Source organism: Anomalospiza imberbis, chromosome 5, assembly GCF_031753505.1.
Source record: "Anomalospiza imberbis isolate Cuckoo-Finch-1a 21T00152 chromosome 5, ASM3175350v1, whole genome shotgun sequence".
NCBI classification, from domain to species: Eukaryota; Metazoa; Chordata; class Aves; order Passeriformes; family Viduidae; genus Anomalospiza; species Anomalospiza imberbis.
The window spans coordinates 57,128,666-57,153,057 of NC_089685.1; the positions used below are offsets into that span (position 1 = coordinate 57,128,666).

The window sequence follows — 24,392 nt, forward strand, 5'->3', positions numbered from 1 at the left end:
GCGGGGGCGGCCGGCGGCGACAAGCGCGGCGACAGCGACGGCGACGGCCCCGGCGGGCGCGCCGGCATGGAGGGCCCGGAGCTGGGCAGGTACCGGCGGGCGGCCGCGGCCGCAGCCGCGCTCGGGCCTCGCGCTGCGGATCGCCCGTTGTCCTTCTCCTCCTTCCCCGCATCCCACGGGAAGCCGGGGCCGCGCTGTGGCGGCCGCCTCCCTCCCCTTCCCCTGGGCACAAAGAGGGACGGAAGGCGCTCCCGGGGCTCCGAGGCTCCCGGGCCCGCGGCGGGGGGAGCGCGGCGACCCTGGCAGCGTGGGCGCGATCGCGTCTCTGTCACGGGGGGATTTGAAAATTACTTAATTTCACTGGTTGTGTTCCAGTGAACATGTGTTTTTCTTTACCTTTTTCTTTTTTTTTTCCCTTTGTTTTTAGCATGAACGGATGGGGGGGCGGGAGAGGAACAAATCACTACTTTTTCCTCGTGATACTGAAAGTACTTATTTCGATGTCCTATCATATATATACATCAATAACAAAAAGAAAAAAAAAAAGTATTTCTGAACCCACACAAGAAATCTGGCCTAAAAATATATGGGAAACTTAGAGATAGGGGTAAAACTTCACTTTCATCTCAGTAGCAAGTGGTTTGAGGACTTGTTTGTGGTGTGGTGCAAATTTTTTCTCTTTTCAAAGGGAATTTTATTCTCTTTGCTAGAAGGAGACTTTGTGTACACATAAAATAAGAAGGTCTGTATTACAAAAAGATATCTGGTCTTAGATTAGACGCCTTCACTTTTTTCTTACTCACTCTGTTCTGGTCTGTATGATTAAGCTTTTATTACATTATGATTAAGCTTTTATTACATTATGAACTGGATTCTGCGTGTCTCAGTTTCTCATGTGTTTCTTAATACAAATCTGAATATCAGTTTTGTTTGGTTCATTAACTGCACAAGCATTTGATATAAGTAGAACTCTTCCAGCAGAAGGTTTAAGGTGTTCCCTGTACTCAGAAAATCTCCTATAGCTTTCTTAGGCAACTTCCCTGGGAATCTGACAGACATATGTTCATATATATTCTCGTTGTTTCAGGATAGATATTTGGGTTAAAATTAGTGTCTTGATCACAAGACTGTGGGTTCTTCTTGCATAAGACTGATTTACAGTGACTTCCTTAAAATCTCGGTGTGTAGAAGAGAATGGTCCCTACTTTTGAGAAATTTAAAATCAGAATCATTTAGGTTGGACAAGACCTCTAAGATCATTCAGCCATTAACCCAGCACTGCCCAGCCCACCACTAAACCCTGTCCATAAATTTACACATCTACAGCATCTTTTAAATACCTCCAGGGTGGTGACTCAGGCTGTTCCCTGGGCAAGCTATTCCAATAGTTAAAAACCCTTTCCATGAAGAAATTTGTCCTAATATCCAATCTAAACCTCCCCTGGCACAACATGAGGTCATTTTCCCTTGTCTTGTCACTTGTTGCATGAGTGACAAGATCAGCTTCAACTGCTTTTCAGGTGGTTGTAGAGAGTGATAAGGTCACCCCTGAGCTTCCTTTTCTCCAGGGTAAATACCCCCAGCTCCCTCAGCTGCTCCAGAGCTTTCCCCAGATCTGTTGCCCTTCTCTGGACATGCTCCAGCACCTTCCTGTAGTCAAAAGCCCAAAACTGAACACAGGGCTCAAGATGTGGCCTCAGCAGTGCCAAGTCCAGGGGGACAGTCCCTGCCCTGGTCCTGCTGGCCACACTATTGCTAATACAGGATGCCATTGGCCTTCTTGGACAAATATCTCTATACCTAAAATTTATTTGGTGTTTTTAATTATAGCTCTGAGATGATAAAATTATTTCCTGAAAATCTACTGTTCACCAAGTCCTTGCTATGTATTTGTGAGGTAGTAGAAGCTATGGACAAGAAGGTGGCTGCGTAGGTAGAAGGGAGTGACAGAATAAAGCAGAAATAGGTAGAAGGGAGTGACAGAATAAAGCAGAAATGGGTGTGAGGGCTGTATATGACTAATAAATGTGTGGAGGGAGAGAGCTGTCTATGGAAAAATGTCTTTATGCATAGGATCTCTGTGTGTGGGAACACTTCCATGTAGAATAAGTGCAATACTTGTGTTGGGATCCAGTGTGTGATAGCAGGACAACATCTGCTGCACAATTTGTTAAAGCTGTTTAATAGTCTGCACAGTAACAAATGCTATGTGTATTCTTAATGCTTTATAGCCCTGAATGATTCATCCATTCTGTATCTTAACAGATTAAGCAACTGACACCACATAAAAAAGATCTAAAATTTAGGAAACTTGTGGTAGTCCAGAGAGCTTTAGCTCAACATGTGTTGTAAATTGTTGGTAAAGATAAAAGCTCTACTCTTCCCTTACAAATGCTGTGTTAATTCCACATCATAGCAATCACAAGAGAACTGTGCTGCTAATGTTGGGGTTAAATGACACCAGCTAAGCAGCCAGACTGTTTCGAAGGTGCGGATAATTTATTGCCTTGTTAACAGAGTCATCAGAGAATGTAAGTGCAGTACATGCCAGCCTTGATAAAGTTTGATGTTTACATTCTGTTTGGTACATCGGTAAGTTTCTAAATTATTGATAAATTATTTCTCTCTTTCTCACTCTCTAAGATACTACGCATATCTTCAGCAAGCTCAAGCGTTTTACTCACTTCCATTCCATCAGATGATGACTGCAGTGCCCAACATGGAAATGATGACTGAGCAGCCGACTCTAGAGGGCATTCCAGAGCCAAACATTGCTCAGGAGCCTCCAAAAGGTAGCTTGACTGGGCTGTGCTAGTGAGCTGAAGTGAGAGTGATTAATTGGGAAAAAAATATTGGTCTTAAACTGCTTCCTCGCACCTATTGGATTTCCTTTTCTTGATGCTCACTGCAGAATTATTGATTAATTGTATTCTTTAAGAAACATATTCTAATAGACAATTAAAAAGACAGGAAGTAAACTCATGTGAATGTATGCACATTGTTCAGTCTCACATAATTATCTTGTTCCAAGAAAAGCAGATCTTTTTTTCAATAAGTAAATGCAGTATTTTAGCTGAAGTCATGGGTTTTAATATTGTGTTAGAGAAAGTTTTTTTAAGATTCTGGCTTCAAAATACCTAATGTTTTTAACTTTCTGCAAGAGAAGTACAGTATAATTTATTTGAAATATTTTTGTTTGAATGGTTGCTTAGTTTTTATAGTAATCACAATTAGGGAATTGGTTACTAAGAATTATTTCATTTAGTGTGGCTTATTTAAACGCATACTAACTGTTGGCTAGTGACACTGTTCTACAGCTCAACGTTATTAATGAACATAGAGAGAGAGAGAGAGAGAGAGAGCAATCTCTGGGTGGTCATGCCATGGCCAGTGCCTGTGCTGCCTGAATCTCTAAACTTTTAAGAGCCAGAAGATGAGGAAGCTTCAGGTGTGTTGCTTAAATTAATGAATTTTGAAGGTAAATTTACCTGTTTGATTTCTCTCTGTGTCTGTACATTTAGCTGAGTCTCTTTGAATATCCACACTGCAACATTGGAAATATACTAAAAGAATATTTGTTGTGTGTTTCAGAAGTTAAAAAAGGGGGAAGGAAAAGAAAAGCCAAAGCAACTGAGCCAAAGCAACCCAAAAAGCCTGCTGCTAAAAAAGAAAAAACAGCCAAGTCAAAAGGCAAACAAGAAAAGATCACAGATACTTTTAAAGTCAAAAGAAAAGTGGACCGTTTTAATGGTGTATCTGAAGCTGAACTTCTGACCAAGACTTTGCCTGATATTTTGACCTTTGATCTGGACATTGTGATAGTGAGTAATTCAGTTACAAGATTAGGTCTTGTAACTGAAAAGTCTTGTATTTACTTGTTATGATTTACATTCTTTCTGCTTACTCATCTATATTGCTTGTATAGCAAGATCTTGCAAGATAAAGTACATAAACTGTTTCCTGTGTGTAGAGCTGCTTTGCATTTTCTGTTAAAGCCATAGTAACTTAGTCCTAATTTCTGAGAAATCTAAGGCTCATGTTTAGTACAGATTCATGGGAGCCCATGATTCAGTGCTTTATTTCCTGGAAGCTCTGCACCCTCTGAGCTGCTCTTTTGACCTTGCACATCTAAACAAGGCACTGCTGCAAGATTGTCAGGTTTTTTAAAATAATGATGGAAGGTGCCATTAATACATTTTTGTTTATTAACAGTAACTTAGAGAGAATTGAATAAGCATTCTTACTGTAACTTGATTAAATTCTTGACTAGCAAGCCATGTTGTCATTGTTAAAATGGACTGGTATCTTTGTAGATTGGCATAAACCCTGGCCTGATGGCAGCTTACAAAGGACATCATTACCCAGGACCTGGAAACCATTTTTGTACGTTTTTGTTTTCATTTCTTCTTTTAGCATTTGCAGAACTTTGCTAGAACTTGTGGCATTTTAATTAAACTAGTTTGGTTTTTGTTTTTCTCCTGGGTTTTGGTTGGTTGGCTTTTGGTTTTTTTTTTTTTTTCAGAGAGGGATTTTTATATGCTAAATATGAGTTCAAGACAGCGAGTTCTGTCAGGGAGGCCCAGAGCAAGGAGAAGCAATGGCAAGATTGTCAAAAAAAGCTGACACATTGTATTTGCCACATTCTTTCCTCCCAAATCCATATTGATCACTGCTTAAATTAATCACAAAATCTAAAGCTCTGTACTGAGCTCTTAAAATAAAAGACTGGTTTGCAGGATAGTGATAAGGAATTCCTGTACACTAGGGCCTTTCTGCCCTCTTGGAGGAGGTAAAGTAATGTTGGCTATTTTAAAACTTTCTGGATAGGGCAGTAGTCTTCCCAAACTAACTGATACTTTGTTAAAATAGATTCTTCCTTTAGCATTCCGGTACTCCAATAGTTGAGTGGAATTTTTTCGTTCTGTTTTCTTTTCCTTGGAAAAAGGCAAATGCATATCTGTCTTGCTACTTCACAGGGAAGTGTCTGTTCATGTCTGGTCTAAGTAATGAGCAGCTGAACCACATGGATGACCACACCTTGCCACATAAATACGGGATTGGATTTACAAACATGGTTGAAAGGACAACACCTGGAAGCAAAGACCTTTCCAGGTAAGACAACAAAGGGAAATATCAGGCTTGTTAATTAATTATTAGTTGTGATAATAATTTTGAGTACCTTGTCTTTTAGCAAAGAGTTTCGGGAAGGAGGGCGAATTCTGATGCAGAAGCTACAAAAGTATAAACCTCGTATAGCAGCATTTAATGGAAAATGTGAGAACTTTTACTTAAAAATGAATTTTTTTTTCTGCCAGTAGCTTTTTTTTTCCACTTACCCTGTATTTTCATTTTAGGTATTTATGAAATTTTTAGTAAAGAGGTTTTTGGAATTAAAGTTAAGAACTTGGAATTTGGGCTGCAGCCACACAAAGTGCCAGATACAGAAACTGTAAGTATTGAGACTGAGAAACAAAACTAGGGCACTCCATTTTGATTATTTAAAAACTAATGAAACCTCAGGCCTTGCACACATTTAGGTTAACACCAGTTTGACTGGAGGTGTGAAACGTTTTTACTTAGATAGAGAAAGGGGATTAGTGCAGTTTTTGGACACATCTTTAATGCAGCTTCTTCAGACTTGCAGACTTCTTTTGAGAAATGGTATGTTATGGTTAGTAGGTTGGTGCATTCTCTAAGGACTACGTGAAATACAAGTAACACATGCCTGCTTTTATGATAATTTTCATCTGATCCCCTGTGTCCAATTCCCTGGGTATTTGTATTACTGGATTTTGATACTGACCATGACCATGCAGTGCCACAGTGGGGGAGAAAGAACAGCAACTCCATCCCTGTGGCATTGCACGTGACCCTTCAGCATTGCTGGATCTGGGCATGCCCCAGCGCTTCCCTCAGACTGAGCTGTCTCCTTAAGCTGATCTGCAGTTTGAAGTTAAATTGGATGCTTAAGATAAAACAAGCAATTTGATGAAGAGTGCATTAGTCATAGAACTCTAGTGCTGGAAAAGATCTCAAGAGACCAGCTATGTATCATTAGAAATTGATTTGTTTAATGTGTTCTTATAAACAAGTTAAAGCAAAGGCAATTACGCTACTTGCCAAGGTAGCTTATTCTAAAGCTTTATTACCTTGTCAGTTCAAAAGTTTGGATTGTTTTTCTTTTTATTTCTATACTCAATTACTAGTGCTGCAAGTTTCAGCTGCCTTTCTCTAAAGGTGGAAGTGTTGCCATTAGAGCCTGAAAAATCATTGGATAAAGTATTTGCTCCTTAGGTAGCTCTCAAGGACTTCTACAGTAAATGTATTTATAAGAAAAATAATTCCCTTTACTGTTACTTGTTCATAAAGACTCCATGGTAATAGAAGTATTGAATACAGTTTGTTTTTCCTGAACTAACTTGGTGTCTTTAGTTAGGGCTGTTGACAAAGATAGAAATACTGAAGCTTGTTCCAGCCACACTAACAACAATTTCACAGCCTGGCGTGCGTCATGCAGATGCACTTGGCCAATAAGCCAGGCTAATTACCCTGTGCTGCCTCCCTCACTGGTTTGGGCTATTTGCATGCTGTCACGTACTCCTCTGTGCCCTGGCTCAGAGCTCTGCTTGTTCAGGGAGCTCTGGAGTGTGCTCTCCTCTCTTGTAACACACATGGGTACTGCTTCTCCTGCAGCCCATAAGTAACTGGTGAAAATTGTGCTCACTTAGCAGCTGGCAATCAGCCCCTCTCTTCAGGGCAAGACAGATGGCTGGCCAAGAAAAATGAAAACTCATTTTAACCCATTCCACAACCACCTGTGGTATTAGTTGAAGTTTGTACGAACAGTTAAAACAGCGAGGTTAACTGTTAAGAACTGTTGTTCTGAATACCCTAAGTTTTAACTCATAGCTCGGGGATCAGTGATGCTTTTTCTCTTGTTCTTTGTCTCAAGCTCTGCTACGTTATGCCATCGTCCAGCGCAAGATGTGCTCAGTTTCCTCGGGCACAAGATAAAGTTCATTATTACATTAAGCTGAAAGACTTAAGGGATCAACTGAAAGGCATTGCACCCAACACAGAGGTCCAGGAGGTGCAGTACACGTTTGACTTGCAACTTGCACAAGGTATTGTTGTTATTTTGTTAACACTTCATTAAAATGTAATGTAATGTACAATACTAGCAGTTTCCCAAGCAGAAGGAAATAAAGAATTTTTTAATGGGAGAGGAGGAGATGTGATACTCTAAACTCTGTGGTATAGAATTACAGATTCCATTCTCTTTAGTACAGCCTAAATTTTTTAAGGGGAGCAGGGATTATCTTCTAGAATTTGTGGCCATTTTTCAAATGTCTTCTGATGAAAGTGCTCTTTGATAATTTTTATTCTAAATATTAATGCTTGAGCTGTTCTGTTTCTGCAGAGGATGCTAAAAAGATGGCTGTTAAAGAAGAAAAATATGACCCAGGCTATGAAGCAGCATATGGAGGAGCTTACTGTGACCGTGCACCGTATGACACTGACCAGTGCAGCTTGTCTTCAAATGGAACTGGTAAAGTGCTTGGGGCATTCAGTCTGCAGCCATGGCTGGGGAACAGAGAGCCCGGGGTGTCACCTGCCTTTAAAAACGGTGTCATTTTTGTTTGTTCAGCAGGAAGCAATCCTCAGTACTGCGAAGGGTCGTCCTTCAGTGAGGTTCCTAACGGACAGTGGATGACACAGTCCTTTGCAGACCAGATTCCAGAGTTCAATGCTGGCATGACACGGGAAGAGGAGGGAAGCAGCGTGTAGGAGCTGCTCCTTCTCGGCTATGAACACATGCTGCAGTTTTAATGCAGTGATCAAGATTGGTACCTCAGTTCTCCAACTGAAGCATCTGCATAGTATTTTATCTCCCCTAGTTATTTTATTATAGTCCAAAGTAAGTGTGTGGTAGGCTGAAATCAATGAACTAGGTAATTTTAAGGAACTATCCAAACTTTTTAAAAAAAAGTTAGCCCTTTTTTGTATATGAGTTTTATATTTAATGTATACCATTTCTTGCAGTTTTTGACAAATTGCTTTCTCATTTGTGAATATTTCTTTGGGGTGTTAATTTTATTCCATAAATGGCAACGTGGTGGGAACAGCAGCAGTGTACTTTTTACTGATGCCTCAATATTTGGATATCTCTTAATACTTTCATATCCAGAGGAGAAAATGTACCCTTACCTGGTGTGAAGTGGTGTTTTTAATCATGCACAATTAAGGAAATGGTGCTTTTTAAACCTGCCTTTTAGCATCTTAAAAAGTGTAGAAAGTTGTGTTCTGCAGCTGTGAGTGCTGTCTTCTGGGTGGGACGAGAGAGCTGTCTGTTCAGTGAGTGTAACATAATTGAGGATAAGGGGAGTGAGAAGACATCATCTCACGTCACAACATTGGGGAGGAAAACTTGTGTCACACAGGACAGGGTCTAAATATTCCAGCTGAGCTCTCTTAGGATAAGGTTTCTTTACTACTCCATCTCTTTCCCCCTTAAATTTCAATGTAAGGAGCTGGAATTGCTTTTAAGAAAAGCAAAAACAAACAGTAGTGGTAGTTCTTGAATTCTGTGGTATTTAAACTCCATCATTTCCATGAAGTTAGTCCCTTCACCTGACCTTTAGAGGAAGATAACACCTTTGAATAAGACAGAGAATTGAAAGACTGCATTCTCTTTAAAAGTCATGCACAGCTATGCTATTTACATCACATACAATTAGCACAGGTTGAAATAGATTTGCAGTTTAGCAGTTTTTAACATTAAGCTCTCTTCAATCTGTAGTACCTTAGAGGGTGTTCCCATTATTCCACTTAAAAGTTAAAAACACTGAGTTGAGTACAGGGGCAGCTGTTTTATGAATAAGAAGCTGTCTGTAGAAACTATAACTCTCTTCTGAGGAACTTGCCTAAATGATACACATTTTTGGCCAATATTAGTGACTGAGAAAAACAATTTCATCCTGGTGCCTGACTCTCACTTTATTTTCCTCTTTTATCATGTGAGGAAAAGATGAAGTAAAAGCAATAAGCTGATCAAAACACTAAAGTTTTGATGATCTTATGACATTTGGTGCTTCACATACTTGAAAACAGACACAAACAGTATCTCCACACTCCATGCTGGTCAGAGATTCCTGTACCAGTGTGATTTATCCTCTCTTCACAGCTAGTGACAGTTGTCAGTTGTGTGTAACTGGTTAGTGTAGGTTCTAATCCTGCTGTAACACCTCTTACAGAGATCACACACTGTCAACCTGTTGTGAGGCAGGCGTGATGTTTACAGTTTCTTCCCAAATTATGTGGCTTAATTCTGAGAACCTTCAATCGAGTGAGTGTGCATTATGATTCTGATTGTGTTTATTAGCTGCAGCATAAAGCTGTTCCACATATTGTCAGAAAGGTATAGGACTTGTCTTGTCTGTTATTTAAAGTGTACTGTATCATGTATTGCTGTTTACATGGATGTTTTCCTGCAGGTGCTCAAAGTATCTTGCATCAGGGATTTGTTACAATTCAGTTTTATTTTCAACAAAATTAGAAGCATGAAATTAGTACTGCTGAGTATGTAGCACAGTAGGATGTAACTCCTGAAAGGCTATCCTGTTTGCTTGGAAGGGAAAGGTCTCTTCCTTAATGGAATCACTCACTTGGTTATAAAATACCGTGGACTGTACAATGACCATTCCACTAAATACTGCAATTCTGTGTCCTCCCTCAAAACTGGTGCTCTTTTGTTACAGTGATACAGAAGTTCTTTATCTGTCTTAAATTTATCAATGTTTCACAATAAAATCAGGAATTGTACTGCAGTGTATTGGAATGTATTTTGCATCTTGCTAAGTGCACTACAGGATGTGTTATACACAGAGATGCCACAGTCACTACACAACAGAACTCAGTAACGTGCCCAGGTTTTCAATTCAGGATGTTTAATGTGGGTTAGATAACTAAACACCTCTTGTACATAACACTGCAGCTATCTCCTGTGTAGATTTTTTCCTACCAGAAGACATTGGAATCTTACTTAGAGAGCTTAAATTAAAGCACTCTGTCTGGCACTGAATTTCACCTCTGTAAGTGTTTAATGAAAACACTTCATTGTCAAGTAAACTTGTTTCCTCACCTTTCATGAAAGTCAAGATAATCTGAACTGTGTACTGGTCACTCCAGCCTCCCTCACCTGCCATAAGCACACAAGACTGATGGTCAGTTATTCATTTTTTTAACAAATACTTTGTTTTCTAAAATCAGTTATCATACAACATGTTGCATCTCAAACTATTAAATGCATCCCATATACTACGTTATGCAGTATTTCAGTATCAGCTATCAGGACGAGTTAATTTGAACTTCCCTGAAGGGTCAGGAATAAACCAGTTTTCCCAGAGATCAGTGTGGACACTGGGGTAGTCCCAAGGTTTGTATCTCCCATTCCAGTGAAGTAATTTAGCTTCTTGAAGAAATTGCTCTGAGTAACGGGCATCAGGACTCCAACCTGCATGGGTAGATTAAAAACAAAAAATCTGAAAAATGCAGTTTTGGATAATGGAAGACGCTGTAGAGTGGGTTAAATTCAGGTGACATTTCCAGAAGTCTGATTTGTATGTTTTCATGCTAATTTACAACTAGTTGTATGATAAGCAGATTTTTGCAGCTTGTTACCTCTTAGGCTGCATCAGCAAAAAATCTCAGCAAGTTTCCTCTCTCAACACTTTTAACATCTTGGCATAGCTGGGATTAAAAACAAAGTAAAATCTATTCATTTTACCATACCAGCTAAGCTATTCATAGGATAATTCATCACTCCCAGGTAAAAGGTAACTACATCCTCCAAAATGTTGACAACAAACACTGCCAGAACTTCCCTTTTCTTCCACTGCACGTAGAAAGAGACTGAGTTTTTCCAGTCTCTCACTATATTCAGATATTTCATATATTCTTTCCACGTAAGTGCTACATGAGGTAAAGTCACCTAAGGTCTTGCAGTGGAATCTCACAAGCTCACCTTAATTCCAACTTGCAAACAATGAGAAATTAAACTTACCAAGATGCCTTATGTGCCACATAGGATTAATAGAGGAATATTTTCCATGAAATACAATCAGCATTGGGGAGGTTGCCACACCTCCCCCAAGGGTGCTGCTATAGAGGTTTTCCCTGCAAAAGGAAAAATAAAAGAATATGTTCAAAACCCCAAGGAATCTTTATTACAAAAAGCAGAAGATTAAAAATAAGTATCTGGCAAGAAAGAAATACTCCTCCTTCTTTAAACTAGCCTCAGGAAGGGAAGATCATTCAGTGGCTTCATCCCAGGCTAAGTTGGTCACCCAAAATGAGAACCACATGTTTGCAATGTCCCTCAGGATTAAGTGTGGTTTGTGATTGAACACAAGACTAAAATTCCAAGTGGCCATTTCCTGGTTCAGAATTGGTCAGATTTAAACAGATGGAAATGCTGGAATATGAGTTACTTTACCAGACAAGATCTCAAAAGAAAGACTGCTTGGAGTTAAAAAACCTGTAAGAGCTTTTAAATGGAAAGTAAAACATGTATTAAAAGTAAAGTGCAAAGCTAGACTTCTACACATACTCTACATTTCTTTGCATCCACTTTTCCAACTGCTTTGTAATCCGCTGATGTTTCCATTCAGTCATGTTAGCAACAATTACTCCAGGATTAAAGGAGCAGGTGCTGGGGCTGATGCCAAGATCTCTAATGGCTTGCTTTCTGTAGTCCAGGAATCCCATGTATGTGTTCTAAGAAATAAAAAAAAAGTATGTGCATCGCCTATGAACCTCTGTAAAGATACATGTAAATGCACCTCACTTTCACTGAGAAGGAGACTAAATATGCTCTCCCAAAGATGAGTTTCTAGATGGCGGTTACCTGTCATGAGTTCTGTATGACAAGGCTGTAAGGCAGGATACCTCCAGATATTAAATTACTTTTTCCACAATATTGTACCATGGAAGTTTGCCAAGGCTTTTCCTTCGCTATGTTTGTCTTTTGGTAGCCCACACTAAATCATGCAGCATCACAATTGTACCACTACAAAAAGTCCTTAATTACCTGAACAACTATTACAAAGCTATATATATATATAAATACACATAAAACTTTCACTTTGGGGAAAACACATCAAATCATCTTACACTTATGGGCAAACACATTCATTATTAGAATTCCAGAATGGCATCTTACCTGCATCCCTACACTTCTAACCATTTCATGTGTAGAAGGCAGATCACAATCATCTGAAAAAGCTGCTGCATGTCCAGGAGCTAACTTAGTATCGTAGAGTTCCTGGATGTCACCTGATTACAGAAAGGTCACAAGCATCAGACAACACCTACTGCACTGCTACAGAGCTGATAGGATAATGTCAGCTCTCATGTCTTACTTATAACCAGTTTTGAAGGATAGCCCCTATTGAATTTTGTAATATGGGACCATTTTCAAATTTGCACCTGGATGCCTAAGGTCTATATTTAGATATTATCATTGGTATTCAATACATTCATACTCTGGTTGTCCAAAATCAGCAACAACAGAAGCCGATAAAACAGGACTGTTTTAACAGGACTGTTAAAAAGCCTGGTTACAAACTTGTGCAGTCATAGAGCTTGTCCATGGAGAGGGAGGGCACAGGCAATTTTTCTGAGCCTCTTCAAGTCCCACTTCAATGTCTTGCACAGATGAGGTTTTTCCTGTTGTTATGGCATATTTATCTCCTAGGAAGATACTTGGATTCTCAGCAATGGCTGATTGAAATTTGCCTGTCACTTGACCATCCCTGCTGGCTTCACAGCCCACCCAGCTCCTTCTTGGTGGAGGGAAACATGGTAATGCCTGGCACCTCACTCATCACCTGACCAAGATGTGCCAGAACAGTTTCAGGACATGTGGGAAGCAGATCACTGCCACAGCAATCGAGTGAGCCTGCATCCCAGCCCCTTACAGCTTCCAGTTTTTCTTTTGCTTTCATCTCTTTTACATGTTGTACTGCCGGTCTTCTGCCAGGTCAAATAGCTGAACCAGCTGCTTCTGCAGCTGCACGACTGCAGTTTACACACTTTAAGAGGAGCTGCCTGGGGACAGGAGAGGCCACTTGGTCAGCAGCAGCAGCCCACCATGAGGGGCGATGTGAAACTGCACCTTTGTCCTGCAGCTCCACAATCACCATCAGCTGGCACCCCCGGGGAAGAGGGAGCCCAGTGCTGGTGAACACAGGTGCAGGGAGGAGTGATGGGGGACTGGCAGGCTTAGCTTGAATTGCTCGTGAAACTGGAGTCTAAACGAAGACCTGGAACCTTCCAAAGAGATAAACATTGCTGCTGCACATTGCTGACAGACAGAACAACAAAACCAAAAAGCAGAGATTGCCATTGGAAACACCCGTGTTGAAGAACTGTGATAGAAAGTCTATGGCAAATTAAAGGGAGCCAGAACAGATTCGTTGTCTTTTACAAAGAAGCAAATAGTGACCCCTTTAAGTGCAGCTGGTCTGAAATCTGCCTCAGTAGAGACAAAACTATAAAGAGGTGCAGAAAAGCAGTGGAGAATTATGCTTTTGTCATGTGCATATTCACTGGTCTTAATGTTCTTACAGCAAAGACTAATTTAGGCCAAAAATTTTATTGTAGTTATATTCAGTCCTTCCAAAGGAAATTTTGCTTAGTTGCCCACCAGGGTTAAAGCACAACGCTCTGGCTAAAAAGTGCTTTAAAGTAACAAGAAAATATGATAAAACAAATATGAAGACAACAGCTCTACAGAGAAAAAAACCCCAACAACTCAGAAACAGAACAGAAAAAAATCTCACAAGAAATTAATCTTTAAAAAACAATTGGTCTTCAAAAGAGATCACTTGTATGATAGGAAAAAAATAAAATATTTTTTCAGGATTTGAATGTCTTCTAAGAGCTCCCACTTGACTAGGAACTCCGAAATCTTCGTGATTCTGCACATTGCTTTACATTCTGAGCTGAAGATGCTCAAAACCATATTTTGAGTGTTTGGAGCTTCCATCCTATTATTTGAATAAATTCCTCTTGCTCTCAAGAACAGCAATTCTGGATAAGGAATTGGTAGCATTTGTGGGAATTCAAATACTAGCAGGAAATGTGTGTCACACACTTAGTAAACCTTGCAGCATCTGAGTGAAATCCAGGGTATCTTTCAGCAATTGACCAGAACCAATTTAAATGAAACCCACATAAAATTTTGATCACAATTATACAAAATATATGCAGGTAAGTTCTTCCTCAAACTATCATTTAAACAAACAGATTATTTGTATTTTCCCCAAGTTCAACACTCCTAGCAGCTGCCTCAGTTTCTATCTCATATTTCCAAATGGCTGTAAAAGCTTCAATAACTTGGATTGCAATTCTGTTAGAAACTGCTTTTTAGACAACAGCTTACCTTGAACAATGACATCATCATCCAAATATATGACTTTCTCATGTTTCTGGATAAGCAGAGGAAGATAAAATCGAACGAAGTTCAGCTATTAAAGAGAAAGAAAAGGTAAAGACTAAAAGGTAAAGCTGTTGAATGCAGCAGCCTCAGGCTTCTGTCTCTATTTAGTCAGTTGGAATTTCTCTCTTTACTGAGTACTAATCAGTGACCATTTGCTTCCTCCCCCACAGCTTTACTACTCTCTCAAATCCAGTATTATTACTAATATTGCCGTTATTATTTATCCACTATAATCCTAACCATGCAGCCCAAATCTGTTGTTTACTCACAGAATCCTTTAGGCTGCAAGGGGCCTTTTGAGATCCTCTTGTTCAATCCCCCAGCTGCAGCAGAGTCCGCTTGAGCAGACTGACAAGGGACCATGCCCAGTTGGGTTCTGAATACGTTCACAGATGGAGACCCAACAGTCTCTCTAGGCAACCTGAGACTTTTAAATCCATGCTTTAAAAAGCCTTTTATTTAGCTCAGAGTGAATTTCATGTTATCTGTGCCCATTGTCTCTTGTTGCTCCCCTCAAGCATTTACATACGTTGATAAGATCCTCCCAAATCTTGTCTTCTCCAGACTGAAACAGCCTCAACAACCTCTCACATGAAAGATGCTTCAGCCTCTTCATTTTTGCGGCCCATGTTGGACTTGCCCCAGTAAGCCCATATCTTTCTTGTACTGGTGGGCTGAGAACTGGACACAGCACTTCAGATGCAGCCTCACCAAAGCAGATAAGAGAGGAAGGAGCACCTTTCTGGACCTGCAGCCAATGCTCTTCCTAGTGCATTTTTACAGCATACATCACACCAAATTTCAATATGTAATAGTATCATCAGTCCACTCTAAAGGAGTGATTTGATTGGTGGCACAGACATGGGATAATTTCTACAACAGCAATGAAGAAAAGAGCAGAGGGAAAGGGGACTGAGAATGTAAGAACAACCATAAGAATTCAGACCATTTTATCCAGCCCCTGCCTTCAGAGTGGTCCTAACCAGATGCTCAGTGGAAAATAAAAATAGAGCAAGCATCCAGAATAGTTGCTCCATGTATTCTCCTAGCTTTCAGCTATTTTCAGCTCAAGGGATTTTCTGATCTAGATGTGATTTAAATATGAACTTCAATCCTAACTGAACCCCTGTACATTTTTACATCCACAAGGCCTTTCAGCAAGGGATTCTAGAGATGCAGTACTCATTGCATGAAAAGTGTGCAACATCTCTTGTTTATGCTGTCACTCTGACTAGTTTCATCTCTTGGTCATTGGCTCTTGCATTGGAAGAGACATATACACACACACCCTGCATGAAATGGAACAGATCTAGGACATCTTAAAGCCCATAATAAGTATTAAAAACCTCAATAATTTGTTATGTGGCCTTCATTAACTCACAGGCTGCAGTAGCTCAGGACGTGATGCATCTTGTCTGATTTTTCCTTTTAGTATCATAGGATTGAATTCCACAACCTTAAAATTTATTTCTTTCAGTTTAGAATTTTCAATCCATTTTCTGTGATGGAAAGAAAAGAAGTGATAAAAGAAATATCAAGTGTGTGGCAAGTACTTCCAGCATGAAATTCACAGACACTTAGGAGAATAATAAGAGACCTTGAAATCTCACTTGATCTATTCTATCCCAAGACAGAACCATTTATGTCTACAGCTATTACACACAGAGTTTTGTTAAACTTATTCTTAAAATACAAAAAAATCCCTCACAAAACCTCAATAAAACAAACACACCACACCATTCCCAAAATCAGAGACTCCATGTGTAACCCAAACAACTAATCTTTCACCATTACTTCTAATAAACTATATTCTAAGTTCTCTTCCTATAATTAAAGATAATTATTTCTTACTCTATCTACAGTACTTTTTATGTTCTTCCACATGACTTCTATGTCACCTCCTAATTATGTTTTTTTTTAGACTAAGCTAATTTTCTTTTCATATTTTTGTCAGATTTTTTTATCACCACTGTTTATTTTCTCTTCTGACACAAATTGCAGGTACAAAGGCTACAGAAGTGAAGTAGCCAGAGGTGAGAACTGCTAAGAAATGTTTTAGCTTGCATTCACAATTTGGTCCTCTTCAAGACAATGTTTGCAAATTTTAACACTGAAATATAATTAACTGAATCTTCATGAAATTACATTCATTGAAATGTCAGGATACCATTTCCTTTCATGAAATGAAGAATTCTCATTTCATGAAAGGAAATTAAATAACAAATGAAGGAATGAAGTGAATTGAAGATACATGAAATAAAATTAAACTAAAAAAGATAAAACTATGTAATGAAGTGAAACAAGAAAAAGGGAATAGAATGAAATTAAGTGCATTGAAATGAGATGAAACCTCAAGAAATTATATTCATTGAAACCTTGAGATTTCATTTCCTTTTCATGAAAGAGGAATTTTCATTTCAGGAAGGGAAATAAAATGAGAAACGAAGGATTAAAGCAAAAAGGACAGAAAGGAAAGGAAAATATAATGCAGTGAAATTGAGAAGAAGAAAATTCTGAAATGAAGTGAAAACAATTAAATTGAATGGAATGAAGTACTGTGAAATGAACTGAAATGTAATGAGATGAATATTCATTGAAATCCTGAGATTTCATTTCCTGACATGAAATGAAAGATTCTCATTTCATAATAGGAAATGAAATGAGAAATTAAGGAACGAAGTTAAATGGAAAGAAGGGAAAGTCATCACAATATTTTTGGGCCCCTTTTTATAACTTTAATACATCGTCAACTGAAATCAGCTTTAAACAGCAAGATTTTTCTACTCTGAAGCTGAAGACCCAGCACCAGAAGAGAGGTAAGCGCAGTGCCACAGATACACTGTGACATACAGGTTACACTGTGGAGGAGGATACACTGTGACAAGCAGGCAGTGTATCCTCACCTTACTATAGACTCCTCTGCCACCTATCTACAAAAACCTAAGAACGGGTATGGCATGGCCTGGCTATTTCACACCCCTTTGCAGGAGTCAGTGCCTTGTGGAGGACAAAGGTCCTTTTTCCATCACATACAGAATCCTGGGGGTTGCTCCCAACACCACAACATTTCCCTGAAAATCCTCTGAAGTCCAGAAGTGGTTATGCCTGTGCTAGGGGGAACAACAACGTGGCTCTAACTACAGCTCAGAACAAAGCAAGGCTGGTGTGTACCGAATGTGTGGGATGGTTGTCTTCAGCCCAATGATGTAGAACAAAACATTGGCCTCTGTGTTGCTGGAGATGCTGCTGATCGCTGCTACAGCCGCGCCCATCCTGCCCGCAGCAGCGCAGATCACCACTGGGATTTCTTCCTCCACTTCCTCAGGGCTCTCCAGATCCACTACAAGGAACAAACCCATTTTACATCAGATCTGGGTCACAAAAATGAGTAAGAACTACCATAAGCAGTGGAATCATTTTATCAGCACTCCATTTTTCCTTACCATGTCCTACACACATCCCCATCTCGCAAGGCACACAGCTTGAGCTGTTGCTAATCCAGAACCACTTGCAGGTTGACTGGATTGTTGGATGCCTCCAAACAGCATAAATAAGAGAGTTCTCAGCATCTTCTACTCAGCAGGGGCACCCTGTCCTTCATGTAGCTGCTTATTAATATGAAATCGTAGAGGCTTGAATACCTTTGAGACTTCTACTTCTCAGTTATATTAAGTACAAATTGAACAACAGGTTCCAAAATTATCAAAGGAAGGAGGTAAGTCAAAGAGACAGTGCAATTGCATGAGCTCCACTTCTTTGGTAAGCTGGCTTGAAAGGAAGAGTGCAAAAATTTATACCAGCAGGAAGTTGCTAATGATTGAAGGGAAAAAAATCCTGAACTACACTGAATCAGGTCACACTCCTGCTAAAGATTTTTATCCCTGATTAGCACTGATTAACTTACAGAACTTAAACGGATATAACTATACTGGTTAAAACATAACAATTACAGTCATAACAACCCCAACAAAAATATACTGAAAATAAATTACTTATATCCAGGTAGAGTTTGTTTACCTTGGTAGCAGTGAGTAAGCTATTTATATAGACATTTAATACTAGTCCAACCTTGTTAACCATAGCAGGTTTCTGTCACTATAAAAATTCCAGGAAAACTTCTGCTGTAAATATGAAGATTTGATGGTCTATCTGAAATGAATAATCAAGCCAATAACATTCCCAAGGAGGAAGTCGTGATGAAGGTTTATTACCACTTGACAACTCCAATCTGTTCAGCTCAAGTAAGGATATACTCCAGCATCCATCTACATCAGTGACATCTGGATAAAAACTTAATCAGAATTACAACTCCTAGTCATCACTATCAATCTCCTCTAATTTTATTCAAGTAATTCAGAAGCAAAATGCTTTTCATCCCAGACTACATGCAGCAATGTGAGTAGCTCATCTACTGCAGGACATTCAGTGAGGTGAAAAGTGCTGCTCAAGTTAAGACATGAGGAATACAAAACAGGAACATAAATGAAACTGAAGTGAGAGTTACTTACCTGTTTCATTTCTCAGTGCCAAGGGCACTTGGTGAACTTTGTTATACAGAATAGCGCACACGGTTAAGACAAGAAGTAACAGTAAGATCTGGTTAACTGAAACAAGAGGGAGAATGTGTTAACAATCAATATAACAGCTAATTGCCAAGTATCTGATTAAGAAAAAAAAAAATCCAATTTGCAACCAGTACAGGTGATAGAAAATTTGATAATTTGATAACCTGTATCTGTTGTGTTTTTCTCATGTTATTTGATCAAGCTAAAACTTTTCTATTAGAAACACAACAATAACTCTCCCTTATTAAAGTAATCCCCAACTATCTGATTTTCACTGTTAATTTTCTCATTAAATCATAAGATTCCAAATATATATGGGTTTTCCAAACTAGAAAATTCACATGTTTCTGAATTTTACCAGGAGCTTGGAAAGTTTGGGGGTTTTTTTCCTGGCTAGTCTGTTTTCTGTTTACAGTCACTTAAGGAGTTTATTTTTATGTAGCTCTTCCATTCTGTTATGCTTCCCTGATAAAACTTCAGACACAGGAGAATTTTTTATCTATTTCAGCGTTCAGATCCTGAAGGATCTGAGCAAAACCCTAAAAATTATAAAAAAACAAACCCATCATGCTACTGAAACCAGGAATGTTTCAAAATATCTGAAAATACTTTTTTCAACAGGGTAATTTAAATCAGTAAAATCAAAGCAAGGCAAAGACCTGACTGTATATTCTGATTTATAGTTCCTGGAAGACTGTCTTGTACAAATTTAAGTCATTCAACACAAACCAAGCATGTGCAGGTGTTGGGACAGTTCACCAAGCACAATAGGAAAGGAATACATTGTCCTCATCAACATGGGTGTTCCTTGTTTCAGACTCCTTTGTTACTTTTGCACCACCATAAAATGTATTTAAGGTGATCAAAAGAGCAAAGTGAACAGAGTTTTGATCCACTTTAATCAAAATGGCCAACTGGCCACCACAGGGCATGAGGCTAGATTGAAATTGGTAAACCACTAATTTAAACTGGCTGAGGAAAAATCCCATTGAATTCTGAGAAATTTTGGGAAATTTGAGAAATTTACATAAGTAAATGTAAAAGTCCATTTTCAGTCACTGACCCTTATAGCTGATGAGAGCCCCAAAAGTCTTGGGGCCACACCTCAATATTGAGTATGAACAGCATTATAGTGCAGAGATCTCTAAAATTCAGCTTCAGTGCCCTGGGCACAATTCACATGAAAACAGCAGCTACTTGCAGTATTGGTGGGAAATTTCACAATCTCCAGTCTCATGAAGTAAAGCAGTGAGTAGTTTTAAATTAATGTGGTACTTATCTGACACAGTTAACAGGAAAATACCTATTTGCATACTTAACGTTTAGCATAATTTAGCAATACTAGAGCTATAAATTTGTACACAACTGTGACAACAGTTGCATAAGAAATTGGATTTGACATTTCTGTCCTCCTTTAAAAAATATGTCTTTCAAATGCTTTTAATCTCTCTTACTTTTCTTTAAAAGAGCCATGTGTCCTGTTGGATGAGAACTGTGATCTGTGGTAAACTAAAATAAAAAATAATTAAAAGAAAAAAAAATAAAAGAGAGAAATATCATTAATGCCAGAAGTGAATTCTAGTTAGTTATATAAAGGTCTAGGTTTTGGGTTATCAAATTTTACTGCTGAACTGGTAGAAGTAAAACTGCAATAAATCTCTGCAAATACCTTTTTGATTTTGAACAAATACTAATATTGTGGATTTGAAATATTTTTATTAATATTTTAAGCAACTAATAGCTTGTGAAAAACATTTTCATAAATCCCATCTGATCATTTACGTCAGTAGGCGATTTTTAGTACATTTGAAGATACTGTGCAATGAAGTATTAAGACATCCACAAATGCAATTTATCATTATCTCTGATTTCACTTCAAACATAGTATCTATAGCAAATACTTATGTCTTGCAGGAGTATGCATTCCCAAACATATGGGAATCTTATACCAGGACAGTGTTTTCTAGACCTTCAAAAAATTTCAGAGCAATAGTGAAAATACTTTCTTACACCCATATTCTGCTAGTGGGTGTAGTGTGGCTTGTATTCATGCACATTTTTTGTGATGCTGAAGAAAAGGAGGTAACCTTCCCTAAAACTGTGCTTCTAGTCCAGGCCTGAGAGGAGCCATGTCTGAGAAGACAGAACATAATCCCTAAAGTACAGGATTATGAGAAATACAACATTTGTTTGAATTCTGGACCCAAAACTACTGTTTATGAAAGAAAACACAAACCATATAACCAAAACAACAACAACCAACAGTAAAAAACAGCACCAGAAGTTGGAGGGGAGAGAAAATCCAACTGTGTGATCTAACCTTTATACTATGTAGAAAACCATTTTTCCTGCTTCCACACCTCCAGATATGGACACATTACAGCATAGATAAAGATATAAGATGGGATCTGTGCACACATAAAAATGAAGTTTGTTCCAGCTCCTTGACAAATCAGACAGACCAGCAAGAATTCTTGAAATCTGAGTCACAAAACTGACCACCTCTCATTGGTTAGTGCTCAAGTTCAGGCAGAATACTAAATTAGTCTCTACTTTGACCAACAAGTTAAATGACAACAAAACCAAACAAAAAAATAAATGTACAAAATCTAAGATGTGGCATTGTTTACACACCACTTATATTGAAATGTATTTAAGTCATAGCTAATTACCAAATTGCAGTGAGAAAGGAGTACTCTGGAAGTTCTTCCACATCTGCACTACTTATCTACATTCCAGCAGACCATTCTCTTCATGTGGCATTAATTTACACAGAGGAAATCAAGCTTATCTGTCAGAAAATACCACAGCTGAGAAAGCCTTTCTCTCATATATTACACAGAAGTATTACTTTCTTTTACACTTAAAAACTTTACTCATTAGGTAAGCAGAGAGACAACAGAACCTGCTACACTCTTGGACTAATTTTCTAACCAGATTGTGATAGCTGATCACAATCTTCCCCTGATTTCCACAGAGCTGCCCACTATCTTTGAATTAGCATTTGTAACAATTGCCACAAACAGTCCTGATGATCACTGCAAGATGAAAGCTGCACAGCCACAGCTTCATGTTATCTCCAGAAATTATTAAATCCACATAAAATGAATCATGTTTTAAACTTTAAAATCCAAAGACAGACTCTCACACAAGTCTGAGTTCTACAACTACAGCATTCCTAAGCCTCTGAAACACCAATCGATTACCTACTGATTTTTAAGGAAAGAGAGGTATATTTGTTCCCCTGCAAATATTTACTCATTTACTGTAGACATTATTTCCTGGAACCTGGCAGTCCCTAACTCAGCTGCCAAATCCTGTAACAAAACGAGGGGCTGCAGAAGGGAAAGCTCAAAAACAGTGACATTACTGCTCAGATATTTCCTGCTTAATTAGTCTTTTTACCTCTTCAAAGCAGCACAGTATTCGGGACTCCTCTCTCCTGAAGCGCTGTGGAGCTATTTACTCGGATCCTAGACAGCCCACAGCTGTAAGCACTCTTGCCAAAGCGTCCTTGACCACCATCCTCCTTTGAAGTCACCCACACAAGGGCCTTACAGGGCACAGTAACAGTTTTACGATTCAATTCCTTTTTTGAACTCTTCAAAGTTTACTTTGGAGTTGTGCTGGTTTTCTTTCCTTTCTCTGCTGCTGAGGAATAGTGCAGAGCCCAGACGCTGCGCTGGAGGAATGAGAGCACATAAACCACTTCCAGATGTGCAGAGGGATGATGCAGCCCCAGATCTGGCAAACTCGCCTCAGAGCTTCAGCTAGCAGATTGCAAACAAATCCCATAAGACAAAATTCTTAAAGGGGTGGGGGAAAGGGAAGGAAACAAACCCTTCCAGAAGTTACTTCCAAAATCTAGCTACAAGTTATGTTTTTAGTCATTATTTATGGTAAATGTGAACAGGTAACTAGTGTGCAAGACCCAGACTACAACATGCCAAAGTCTAACAGAAAGCCAAAGTTTTTCCAGTGTCTGTTGGCAGAGTTCTTGAGAGTCAAAAACTAAGGGAAACTTGCAAAAGTCAACTCTGAACATGCATTTTGACTTGAATCATCTCATTTCCTAATCTTTGAGCATTTAATCCACAGGTTTGGTTTAGATTCAAAACGATCTTGGATCAAGGTAACCAGCACATGGTGATACCCTGCCTCCTAAGCTCTTCTGGAATGCTTTTGCAGTTTTCTTTCTACAGCACTTCTTTTATTTGACTTCTGTCCCTCTCTTCTAGGAATGAACTTTCTAAACGACAAACCACTGTTTTGTCACAAGACTTTCAAGAGTACTGAAAGAAATAACAACTTCAACTCTAAACTATTTTTCATATTTTTGTCATGAAGCAGTGCCAAATTTATGAGTAGTAGTCAATAAAGGTCTTAAAAATCTTAAGTGTTTTAAATGAAGATTGCTGTTCCATTTGCAGGAGCCAAAAATGTGGGATTTCAACTATGTGCCTCAAACATGCCCAAACTGTACTATCTGTGTCTGATTTTGCACAGGAATCCATCTTCTGCTTGAACAAAAATCAAAAGAGTTATACACACAGTTATATACTTTGTGCAGATGGCCACAACTATTAGTATTTTGCTGTGCTATGATATTTAAGTTATATTAAGCTCATGTTCATCAAAATCCACCCATGTTTTTTTCACCTTCCCTTCCATTTCTATGTGAATCTGAACAGATCTAAGCAGCACACAGTCATATGAGCCTGCAGAACTGGGACTGGCTCCTTCACCCCGCAGAACCTTCAGGATTATTGGCAATGCAGTAACACCTTCCCAGAATCACAGAATCAGGTTGGAAAAGCACTCCAAATCCATCGAGTCCAACCTATGACCAAGCACCACCTTGTCCACTAGACCATGGCAGTAAGTGCAACATCCAATCTTTCCTTACACACCTCCACCACATCCCTGGGCAGCCCATTCCAATGTCCAATCAACCTTTCTATGAAGAAGTTCCTCTTAATGTCCAACCTCACTTACATGTCTCGGCATCATTTACCGTGTAGAATTCAACAATGAGAAGAGACTTAGCATCAGATACCCTTTTTTTTTATTCCCCTCAGCCTCACACGCTTATATTCTCACATAACACCCCCCTCACACAGGAAAGAGCAGCTTCTCTCCTGCAGGGCGAGACCTTCGAATTCACTCAGATCACTCCGTTTCTACAGCTGCCAGCTGTAGAACCGAAATCTCGGTTGCTAATCTCAGCCTTCAGTGTTTAAACAGTAACTCATTTCTTTCTCGCCGCACACCTCGCAGGCAGCAGCATTGCCTCGCCTACCAATAGCCAGTTTAAAAAAAAAAAAAAA

At 39.0% G+C, this 24,392-nt stretch overlaps 2 protein-coding genes across 7 annotated transcripts; one reads left to right on the plus strand and one right to left on the minus strand.

Moving 5' to 3' along the window:
- TDG (thymine DNA glycosylase) lies at window positions 1–9,822 on the plus strand. Of its 3 annotated transcripts, none has more exons than XM_068191000.1 (10): window positions 1–89; window positions 2,644–2,792; window positions 3,592–3,821; window positions 4,314–4,383; window positions 4,977–5,112; window positions 5,192–5,274; window positions 5,355–5,449; window positions 6,953–7,124; window positions 7,421–7,549; window positions 7,649–9,822. In XM_068191000.1, the coding sequence occupies exons 1-10, from the start codon at window positions 67–69 to the stop codon at window positions 7,786–7,788; spliced, it is 1,227 nt and encodes a 408-aa protein (XP_068047101.1). In that variant the 5' UTR covers window positions 1–66; the 3' UTR covers window positions 7,789–9,822. The 3 variants fall into 3 exon arrangements, with proteins under 3 accessions (XP_068047101.1, XP_068047102.1, XP_068047103.1); XM_068191001.1 differs by having other exon boundaries at window positions 7,652–9,822; XM_068191002.1 differs by lacking the exon at window positions 1–89 and adding an exon at window positions 3,318–3,478 and having other exon boundaries at window positions 2,375–2,792.
- GLT8D2 (glycosyltransferase 8 domain containing 2) lies at window positions 8,573–23,924 on the minus strand. 4 transcript variants are annotated; one of them, XM_068191003.1, is made up of 12 exons: window positions 22,471–23,924; window positions 21,700–21,856; window positions 21,076–21,182; window positions 20,520–20,574; window positions 19,009–19,104; window positions 17,672–17,840; window positions 15,882–15,999; window positions 14,444–14,528; window positions 12,221–12,333; window positions 11,609–11,775; window positions 11,063–11,175; window positions 8,573–10,513 (listed from the first exon to the last, which is right to left on the minus strand). In XM_068191003.1, the coding sequence occupies exons 3-12, from the start codon at window positions 21,079–21,081 to the stop codon at window positions 10,341–10,343; spliced, it is 1,095 nt and encodes a 364-aa protein (XP_068047104.1). In that variant the 5' UTR covers window positions 21,082–21,182; window positions 21,700–21,856; window positions 22,471–23,924; the 3' UTR covers window positions 8,573–10,340. The 4 variants fall into 4 exon arrangements, with proteins under 4 accessions (XP_068047104.1, XP_068047106.1, XP_068047107.1 ...); XM_068191005.1 differs by lacking the exon at window positions 21,700–21,856; XM_068191006.1 differs by lacking the exons at window positions 21,076–21,182; window positions 21,700–21,856.
- Between the last annotated feature and the right edge of the window lie 468 nt (window positions 23,925–24,392).